Genomic DNA, 10,892 nt, shown 5'->3' with positions numbered 1-10,892 from the left:
CAACAACTGTCCTGCGTCTGACCTCAAAGTGCACAAGCTTCAAACTTCAGCGTTGGCTGCGATTTTGAAGCTGAAATCGCGTTCGGTGTGAACGCACCATTACTCTCATTGAGGTGCAGTCAATAAGTGGGAGTTTCATAGACGTGGTTTCTGTAAACCCTGAGTGGTCAGATTGACATGTGGGCGTGGTTTGTGTAAAACCTGATTGGTCAGATTGACATGTGGGCGTGGTTTGGGTACAGGCCACAGGGGAGAAGTGTAGATCAGGATGCAAATATTCAAAGAATTCAAACAATTTCGATATATTTCAAGAGTGGTTTGCATTACATATTTTTGCAGGTTTTTTGTCCATCTCTAGTAAAGGTGTCCCAGAAAGTTAAATCATAACCGGATTAATGAGCGTAAGACTAGTCCGTGAGGAGCTGGGACCAAAGTGGATTCCTGCTGTGTTAAGACAGTGTCACTTTTGAAAAATGTATAGTGGTTTATGTGAAAACTCTTTATTACTTTTGCATTATGAGATTTTCTGGCAGAAAAGTTTTTTTTAAATAGCGTTCTCATGAATCATTATGAATTTTTGGAAACTGTCTTAACACAACAGAAATCCATGTTGTTTTTGTTCAGACTAGCCTGTTGCTCATCAGTCTAGTCAAAAATAAGCTCTATTTCTCAAAAGTGAGTTATTAAATATCTATCTAAAACAAGTAAATAATTTTTTAATAGATAACATTTTCACAAAACAACACTTCAAAAGATGTGAACTGTCACTTTAACTTGCCATCTGATTACAACTGGTTTATCAGACAAACTTACATGTTGCAGATGCTACAGTGGTGGGTCCTTGGTGGTTTTGGTGTGACACATTTCTTACAGATGGAAACAGAGGGAGTATTAAGTTTGTCCTGAAATAAATTGACAAGAAGACAACTGCATTATGGTTTTATCAAAACAACTTAAATGTAGACTTAACATATTCATAAGATACAAACACAATACCAAAGAAATTGTGATGTTGAGTAAAATATAAATAAAAACAAAATGCAATGATTTGCTAATCTCATAAATCCAATTTATTCAAAATGGCTGTGTTGTATAAAGTACCTCAAAGTATACTTGTGCAAAAGTACAAGTAGTTTACCTTAAAGTTAAAGTCTTACAGAATAATGTAACAGAGAACAGTAACTTAGATGGTCTTGTTGAAAGTATTAGAACTTTAATACCAACCTCTCTTGATAAAATTGATCCTCTGAAAAAGAAAATAATCAATCGGAGGAAGCCGACTCCTTCATTTAATTGGTTTAATTCAGTGTTGTGTACATAAAAAACTGAAAAAAAGACACTCCACTAACACAGAAGAATCTTATTTAACCTGGAGACACAGCCTGCTAACATATAAGAAAAGCTAGAACTGTATATTATTCATCTTTAATAGAAGACAATAAAACAATCCCAGGTTTCTGTTCAGTACTGTAGCTAGACTAATGAAAAGTCCTGTCTCTGTTGAGCCATGTATCCCTGTAACTTTTAGTGATGACTTCATGAGATTCTTTATAGATAAAATAATTTTAATAAGGAATAAAATTCATGCCAAACTTCCTGCTACTGTGTCTGATTCTGTCAGATGAGGCAGCTTTAGTGTCACTAGAACCTGATCTACAAATACATTTATATATGGTGATAGTGTCAGGGCTAACACTAAAGCTAATGGTATATGGTAAATGGTACTGAACTTATAGAGCGCTTTTCAAGTCCCTCCGGACCCCCAAAGCTCTTTACACTAACAGACATTCACCCATTCACACTCACATTCACACACTGATGATGGCAAACTACACTGTAGCCACAGCTGCCCTGGGGCACACTGACAGAGGTGGGGCTGCCATGCATCGGCGCCACCGGACCCTCTGACCACCATCAGTAGGCAAGGTGGGTGAAGTGTCTTGCCCAAGGACACAACGACTGAGACGGCTGGACGGGGGATCGAACCAGTGACCTTCTGGTTCCAGGACGACTCCCCTAACCACTCCGCCACAGCCGCCCCTGTATATAAACTTATAAACCCTACCACAGTTACATTTACTCTATCTAGGAGGTGCAATTTATCTGGATACTTTTTCAATAACTTAAGACTAAATAACTTAATAGTCCAACCACAATAAGCCTTATAATTTCCTGAATTTCTTGGACTGTACATTTGAAGTAAATACTCAAAATTATATGTTTCTGGTAGTTTTTCCACGAGAAGAAAAGGTTAATTTTGTGGACTGTACAGCTGAAATTAATTTCTCTAAATGGACAGATTATTCTTTTTGAGGAAAACTACAAGGAAAACTTATGTTTTTGGTGATATTTCTTCTGATAAATTTCAAATCTACTCATTTTAGGTTGTTTATTTTAGCCAGACAGTCCAGAAAGTGTAACATTTCTAGATGTGTTTTAATATACTGTAGGCTTTAGAATCTGTCAGAAACGTGTGTGTTGTGTTCACTCACATCTTGCTGTGCACACTCCCTTCATGCCATGGGATTCTCTCCATATTAGTTGCTTCACTTCAAATTTTAAGAATAGTTTTTTGCCTAAATATGGTCAAAAGATAGTTTTAACGTTTGATACTTGTTGCTTCTGTGTGCAGCTCTTGGAGCGATGAGTTGTTTTTAAATGTGACTTATCCATTCATTTGATTTGAGGTTTACTGTGTTCATCATTAGAAAATGTCATTTTTTTGTTTTGTTTGTTTGTTTCCACTCTCGGAGGAGTAAGATGCTTTTTCCTTCTCTCCTGCCCTTCCTTATCGTTCCCTGCTTTGCTGCTGGAGCCTTCTCTTCATTTTTCATCCGAAATAAGAAATCATGGATATTCTTATTTTTCTTGATTTAGTTAGCTGGTCTCTCAATAAAATTCTTGGAACAAAGGTTTTTCTTCTTCCATGGGAGGACATGTCAAAGATGGGTCCTCTGTTCTTCTCTGTTCTGGATTTACATCTGGACTTCGATCACTGGATTCTACAGACTGGCTGGGTGGTCTCCTGGTGGTCTGCAAATCAACGTCGGTGGCTTTTCATTTCCTGGCTGACTGACCAATTTGATGGACGGCTGTATTCTATCAGCACTCGGACATTTGCCTTGAGCGAGCTGGACTCGGTCTGCAAGCGGTTCTATTGAGGGTCGCGGGCCGGCTGTGGTCCCTGGACTTTGCTGGCCAGATGGAATTGACCTGCGAGGAAGCTGATGGATCGGCTCGGCGGAATTTGTCCACACTATTTGTCTGATTGGATTCACCACCTTGAGATGCACCAGCAGAAACTCTAAAGCAGATGGAAAATTGTGTTGTCTACTTGTCTTTTCTGTTCCAAAACAACTGATTACAGAATCTGGATCTCCCCGACAACGGCCTTGGATCTGTTGACTAAATTCTTCCTGGCTGGAAGTGTCGAAAAAGACTCTGCCCCCTCCCTCCCCCCCCTCCTCTCGCCCATCTAATCTGTTTCCAGAGAAGCTGAAAGCTGCACACAAATGAATAGTTTCCATCAATATTTCTGAACTATAGCTGCGTTGGTCTTGGGGGGACTGGATTCTTCAGGCCTCCTTAAACTCATTTACTCCTCTGGCTAATAAAGTTGCTCTATGCAGAGGTTTTTTCATAAACACCATAGTGTGTCACAGTGTTGATATAATATGATGTTTTTGCTTTTTTACTCATCTTCCCGTGTGTTTTTCCATTTTTCTTTGTTTCTAAGTTGGTGCCACGGCAGGCTGCCTGTGACTGTAACTCCACTGTTTTGAGCTGCTGTAATGTTCAAATTTCCCCACTGTGGGATCACTTAAGTTCTATCTTATCTTATCTTATCTTATCTTATCTTATCTTATCTTATCTTATCTTATCTTATATGAAATGATATTGTTTAATATTGCAACAGTTCTAATAAATCCACATTATCTTCACTCCTCCCTTTTTTAGAGTCTTCACTAGCATCTAGACCAGTCTCTGTTACAGTATTATGAATATTACAATAATAATTGTTGAGAATATCATGAGTCCTATTCCATTTTAAATCAAAAACTTTTTTATGAAATAAGCAAATCACTGAATTATTTAATTATTTATTATTAACATTTTAAAAAACATCCCAATACTTGGAACTGGGGCTTGTATAAAGACTATTTAAGCAGACATGTGCAGCATCACAGCAGTACCTTAGGAGGATGTCCAGGAGAGGTGGTGATGGCCTTGTAGTAATGGAAGCTTATCATCAGGAGGATCCAGTGGCCACAGCTGAGGTGATAAACAGCCAGCAGCACAGGGTAGGTGCTGATAATTGTAGGTATGACAAACAGGTACACAATGATCACAACAGAGGACGTCAGCAGGACGACAAGGCAGACAAACACCTGGGAGGTTCAGACAAAAAGAAACTCACGTTACAGAAGGGTTAACGTCCAGGGAGAAGAAACAAATTAAAGAGTTCTCACCACTCCAAACCAGCGGGTGATGCTGTCCACAGTCCAGATGACCGGCTCAAACACACAGTCCAGCAGAGTGTCCGAGTCAGCCAGGCTGTTGTAACACAGAGAGCGCAGCAGCAGTTTGCTGTAGCTCCACAGCTCCCACAGCCTGCCGCCCTCACCTCCACCTCCTTTCTGCTGCCGGCACCAGCGCAACACCAGTCGCGTGGACCGGGACAGCTGCCACCTCCAGCTGCTGCCCATACGCACACCTCCAGCTCCCCTTCGAAACGCTCGGCCTTCCAGACACACACACACACACAGACACACACACCAACAGTTAGACAGACAGGCTGTGTAAAACAGCAGCTCCTCATAGCCCAGCATGACCAGAAGCCAGTCCTCCCTGGTCTGCTCCTGCAGGAGAACAGGAGCGCTGGCAGGAGGCAGAACGAGAAAGCACCGAGCTGTGGCAACATCTGTCCATCAGAACTAATGAGGACCAGATATCAAGTGCTGAGCTGGACTCAGCAGTTCTCCTCTTAATAATTCAGAGCCGAAAAGTTTCAAGAAATGAAGAGGGAGGGAATAAACTGCCACCTGATCCTCCAGCACCATTGATTAAACCTGGTGTTGGTTACACTGGTAAGATTTCTCTAATCTTATCATTAACAAGGACCGACACAAGACCAGAGCCAAGCATCGTACTCCACTTTCAGCTGAATCTCTAATCATTCCTGTTACAACACGAACATGATCCTTACGCATCGAAACTTTCACCGTTTTTAGGGCTGCAACTAACGATTATTTTAATAATCAATTTATGTGTCGATTATTTTTTCAGTTAATCTATTAATTGGCCAAATCATTAGTTACATGAATATGAGTAGATATAAGTTAATTTCATTCCTGTATAAATTAAGGATGCAAGTTATTGATTAATGAATTAATCTGAAGTTGATTTTTCTTATAGATTGACTAACAGTTAATTGATAAGCAGCCGTTTTCTTAAAAACCAGAGTTTTCTCTTGAATCAAGAGGGTCTTTTCATAACATGAAGGATTTTTTTATAATCTCCTGAATTAAAAAACAGAAGCTCATCATAACTATTTTAACCATTTATTTTGCCAGCGACTGAAAAGAAATGTGTATTTCTCATGAAACATAACAGAAATTTAATAGGTTGCTGAATGAGGAAAATAGATTAAAATAATAAAATACAACAATTTAAAAACTGGCGTAAAGTTCGTAGTCTCTACTTTTCACTCGAGAGTCAGAGAGGGCGGATCTCTACAGGTGGAGTTTTTTCTTTCTTCCTAAACTTTATTTAGGTCAGCCAGCATTGACAACGCTCTGTGGGTGACGTAATCGGCTCCACGACACGGCGAGGGACGCATAAATCGTAACACAACTAATCGATAATGAAATTCGTTGCCAACGCTTTTAATAATCGATTTTTATCGATTTTGTCAATTTGTTGTTGCAGCCCTACTTTTTAAATTATTTTTAGCCATTTTTGACACCCCTCCCATCCTTTTGTTTACGTTAGCTCCGCCCTCCCAACATGGTGTTTTTTTAAGATCTTCAGAAGCGTAAAAATAATGACTGGTATAAGCAGATGCACAATGTTACGACAGTAGTAGACAGGCTGCCCACAGTGTGGCCACCCCCAGGGCTCGGTAGGGACAGACCGGAGGATCTGACCGAGGTCATGCGCCTTGGTGCCGGGGAGGCCAACACGTGTCCTCCATCAATTCCTGAGACGAACCGAGGGGGGTCAAGGTCCATGACTGAAGTCTGGAGACTTCTGTGCCACCAGTGCTGTGGTGCAGGAGTGTCCGTGCTGCTAGTCGTGAACCTTTCCTTCCTATCCTTTCAGCTGAAAGTCCTTGGGTAAACCCTGCTGGTAGTAGTTACAGTACTCCATGTTGAAAATACTTACACAAAATACAACTTTCTTTGTTAATATTGCTAGAACACTGCCATCAAAAATAAAATCAAGCGATGCGTCTATGTTCTCCATGACTGTTGTAAAAATAGCAGAACTAACGTCCATCCTGTGAAGAAGTGGGCGGAGTCTCCTGTTGGGTTACCAGGTGAGACTGGGCTCACCTTGGCGTTGCTAGATCACCTGGATTGTGACGTAACAATCCCCAGGTTCATGAAAACCATTATTTGGTGACACTAAAAACCCATTTATATATTGTCACAGAGAAACTGGGAGTCTTGTTTTGGTGCTTGGACTGTTTCTGGGAGCAGTACAGACCCATGTTAAAAAACGTAAAAAAGTGAATTTTGCATAGGTCCCTTTTAATAAAGTGAACCAGGGGGGCAGATCTGCCAGCAGCCATTCTGAGGCTGAGACATTTCCCACTTTAAAGGGGGGGGGGGGGGGATTATGCAAAATCAGCTTTGAGCTTTAAATCGTATCAGAACATCATTCCTTCATCCAGAACATATGGTTTGTCTCATTCATGTTGGGAAACCCTCGACTCTCCTGTGGAGCTACCTAAACGCTTACTGCTACAAAGCTCCGCCTATTTACACAAAGCTCCTCCCTGGAGCTCATTCTGCAGCTGCACTCCTGCCCCACAGAGCCCCCCCTCCCCTGAAGCATTGTTGTGATGATGTGCTGAAGTGGGAGTGTTGGAAACGGTAGGAAGTTGTTGAAGAGACAGAGGCTAATTTCAAGGTGTAAAGTTAATGGATGGATGGATGGATGGATGGATGGATGGATGGATGGATGGATGGAAAGTTGAAAAAATCCATCAGATTGCCCTATACATCTATATACATCTGCAAAACAAGGGAAATCCATGTAAATTGTAAATCCATGTATTTGGAAAATAGAAAATTTGTAGAAATACATAATGTAAGATCTGAGTTTTGTAAAATCTCATGTGGAGTGCCACAGGGTTCCATTCTCGGACCTAAGTTATTTATTTTGTATGTGAATGATTTGGTAAATGTATCAGATCTTTTTGGGTGTGTTCTATTTGCTGATGATACAACATTATTTTTGTTCCGGTAATGATACTGAATTAATGTTGGAGATGGTACAGACAGAATTTATGAAAATAAAAAGTTGGTTTCAACTTAATAAATTATCATTAAACTTGGATAAGACAAATTATATGATTTTCTGTAAAAACAAGAGAACTATAGATGTTTTATTTAAAATTGATGATGTAGAGATCTGTAGAGTCAGTGAAGTAAAGTCTCTAGGTGTCATTATTGATGAAAAACTGACAAGGAAAAATCATATAAATGGTTTAAGAACAAAAATGGCCAAATCTATTAGAGTCCTGTATAAAGTAAGAGAACTGTTCAATGATAAAGCACTGTTTATGTTGTATAACGCTATAATTGTTCCACATTTAATTTACTGTATTGAAGTCTGGGGCAAAGCTTGTAAAACTATCACAAATCCTATTTTTATTTTACAGAAAACAGCTATAAGAATTATTACTAGAAAAAATTTCAGCCATCCATCGAATATATTGTTTTATGATTTGAAATTATTAAAATTCTATGATTTGGTCGATTATAATATTTTACTGTTAATGTACAGAGAGAGATAAAGGTGTGTTACCTTCCAACATTCAAGTAAATTTTGTTAAAAGAGAGAGCTGTTATTATCTTAAGGGAATAGAAATGTTTCAGAAACCCTGGGTTCATACAAGCCTGAAGGAGAGATCAACTTTAATCCAGGGAATAAGATTATGGAGCAGCTTAGAAGATGAGGTTAAAAATGCCATATATTTGTATATATTGAAGAGAATGATTAAAAAATAGTATTCTGAAGAAATACGGATAATTATTAGTGAATTCATGCAAATTGTTGTTTGAATGGATGTCTTTATTTTTATTTCATTTTAAATGTTTTAAGTTTTTTGTTGTATTTTAACTTTTCTTTTGAACATATTTTGGGTATAAAAAGGGGCAGATATTATAAGATTTATTCTTCTTCTGCTGCCTTTCATTTTGTTTGATTTTATTTTGATTTTATGTTTTTCTGTACTTTGATAATCTGTTACAAATTCAATGAATAAAGAAGTACTACAAATTACTGACATCTGTACTGGACATGTAAGGACAGTTGATGTAAGGGGTGGCTGTGGCTGAGTGGATATGGGAGTCGTCCTCTAACCACAGAGTTGGCAGTTCGATTCCCAGCTATTCAGTCACATGTTCAAATGTACCTAAAACACTGAGCTGCCTCTGATGTGTCCTGTAAAATAAATAAACACAGCTGTCACAGCCAGCTGCTACTGACACAGACAAGAAGCCATGACAAAAAAATACTTAGAAAAACTATAACTTTGTTCAATCCTCACTTTTGTCCCCACATGATGACGTCACGTGATTACAGAACCTGTTTGTTGGCTGTGTTAGCTAAATATCCATGATGAACTTGAGAAAAAAGTTGGAAACAAATCTATCCATATCTGTATATGTCAAGAAACTCTTGTTCTGGACGGATCAATAAAACCAAACCAGGCCATAAAGACCAGGTTAAAGTAAAGTAAAAACTAATAACTCATCTTGTTAGCTGATTCTTCCAGCAGCTAAATGTTTGCTACATTCAAACCCAGCAGCTCGTTTTCACAGCACGGAAATGCCCCTCAGAACCGAACCTGACCGGATCTGACTGTACCTGGTCTGGAGAACTGGGTAGACCCCCCTGATGGTCTGCGGTCAGGTCATGGTCCTTCTGAACCGGGACGGTCAAGGTTTGTCTTAACGGACTCCTGAAGGAGCGGAGCTGCGACTCTGACAAAGATCGTAAAACTAACAGATGAGTCACTCTTCACTGGTAAAAGTCTGACACTTTCTATTTTAGTAACGTACAAAAACATTTAATATGTGGTGAAATGTAACAGTAGCAGTCAGAGACCATTTTAAAACTATCAGAACAAATTCGTTAAACTCGTAAATTATTCTTGTAAAAATTTGTTTCTTAAAATATAGCTCATAGTGAACCCTCTGTTCTCTTTTTACCTCTTCGTGATAGAAATAAAGGTGCGCGGTGCATGATGGGAAATAAAGTAAAATTGTGCAAATTAAGGTGATTTTTAAAACACCTTAATTGTATTCACTGTCATAATTAGCAGTATGACACGTTACTATGTTTTATAATACCACTGGCCTCTCAGCGGTGTATATTTTTATCAGCTGTCCGCTTAAAGGCGAAGCAGCGAGTTGTTGTAACCCGGAAGTCCAGAGATGTGTCATGTGATGTAAAAATGGCTGCGGTGCAGTGGTAAGACTTCTTTTCTCAGCGTTTACTTCTTATTATTAACACAAACCGGTACAGTAGCATTGCATTGGTGTTGAGAATCGTTTCAGAACCTAGATGCAGTGAAAACTACTGTCACTGAGTTATAAACACTGAATTAAACTTAAAGTGTTTTTTATTTATTTACAGGTTTTTAAACTTATCCTCCCGGTTTTGTCTCAGAATCAGATGTTTTACATTTTATATTCTTCTAAATATGATTGAATTGTCATTGTGTCATTGGATATAAATAACTGATTGGATCTGATTGGTTTGGACCATGTTTTTTAAATTATTTATTTATTTATTTATTTATTTATTTATTTATTTATTTATTTATTTATTAAATGCTCTAATAGACTAATTTAGGAGTTTTAGGTCAGTGTGTGTAGATTTGACTGAGTCAGAGACATGTTGTGTCACAGATTGATTCTCTGAGTTTTATCAGCTTCTCTCAGAGAAGAAGTAGTGATAACTCAGCGACACTACGTTATCGATTAGTTTCAGTAAAATAAAGGTACACTTTACTGAAGCAGCCGTCTTCAGTCGTCTGAATTTGAAAAGTTATCAGTTGTAAATATTAACCCAGTAATAATAACTTGAGTTTTATTCAGATTTGTTCAGTGGTTCATGAGTTATTTTAATGGGCACATATCCTTTTAAATCCTTTGATTCACATGTAAATCATTCAGTTTGGGTTTATATAAAGTGGAGCTGCAATGCTTTGGTCTGACTCAGATGTATAGAAGTGGATCAGACACTGCCTGTGTTTCTCAGTGTACAGAGCACGGCCGTAACTGTTTGTGTATCAACATGAACCAGATGTTTATGTGTGCAGAGCTCAACAAAAGGGAGATTAACACATCAGGAAGTGATAATATAATGTATATAGTGGCAGGGCCCAGGCACACTAACTTGGGCCAACTGGTGAAAACTTTAGAGACATTGGGCCTCATGCAAGAACATGTTCGTATTCTTCTCCTAAATTTCTCTTACTTTTGTTCGTACAAAGGGTTCGTACGAACATGTCACGTCAGATTCAACAAACTCTTCTATCTTCAGGAAAAGTGTGTAAATGAGCTGCGTAAATTCCATTCTATCCAGCTGTTCGTGCACGAGGAGAGGAGATTAGCATAATTACCACCCCAAAAAATCCATATAAGGCTGTGTTT

At 38.7% G+C, this 10,892-nt stretch overlaps 2 protein-coding genes across 7 annotated transcripts in view; one reads left to right on the top strand and one right to left on the bottom strand.

Annotated features, from left to right (window-relative positions):
- Positions 1-9,205, bottom strand: part of LOC106531603 (probable palmitoyltransferase ZDHHC16) — a 20,186-nt gene extending 10,981 nt beyond the window's left edge. For 4 of the 5 annotated variants that reach the window (XM_014027507.1, XM_014027508.1, XM_014027510.1 and 1 more), the window contains exons 1-4: positions 9,100-9,204; positions 4,470-4,741; positions 4,194-4,388; positions 814-902 (exon numbers count right to left, since the gene is read on the bottom strand). In XM_014027507.1, coding sequence (XP_013882961.1) covers positions 814-902; positions 4,194-4,388; positions 4,470-4,706 — 521 coding nt within the window. In that variant the 5' untranslated portion in view covers positions 4,707-4,741; positions 9,100-9,204. Of the gene's footprint in view, positions 1-813; positions 903-4,193; positions 4,389-4,469; positions 4,742-9,099 lie in introns of all 5 variants that reach the window. The other variant, XM_014027512.1, reaches the window with a different exon arrangement.
- A 394-nt stretch (positions 9,206-9,599) lies between these two features.
- vps35l (VPS35 endosomal protein sorting factor like) overlaps positions 9,600-10,892 on the top strand; it is a 56,408-nt gene continuing 55,115 nt past the window's right edge. For both annotated transcript variants that reach the window (XM_014027506.1, XM_014027505.1), the window contains exon 1: positions 9,600-9,705. In XM_014027506.1, coding sequence (XP_013882960.1) covers positions 9,689-9,705 — 17 coding nt within the window. In that variant the 5' untranslated portion in view covers positions 9,600-9,688. The remainder of the gene's footprint in view (positions 9,706-10,892) is intronic.

The sequence above is a fragment of the Austrofundulus limnaeus genome, unplaced genomic scaffold, assembly GCF_001266775.1.
Source record: "Austrofundulus limnaeus strain Quisiro unplaced genomic scaffold, Austrofundulus_limnaeus-1.0 Scaffold656, whole genome shotgun sequence".
Classification (NCBI taxonomy): domain Eukaryota; kingdom Metazoa; phylum Chordata; class Actinopteri; order Cyprinodontiformes; family Rivulidae; genus Austrofundulus; species Austrofundulus limnaeus.
The sequence above is the reverse complement of the archived record's forward strand: the minus strand, read 5'-3'. Positions and strand labels throughout refer to the sequence as shown.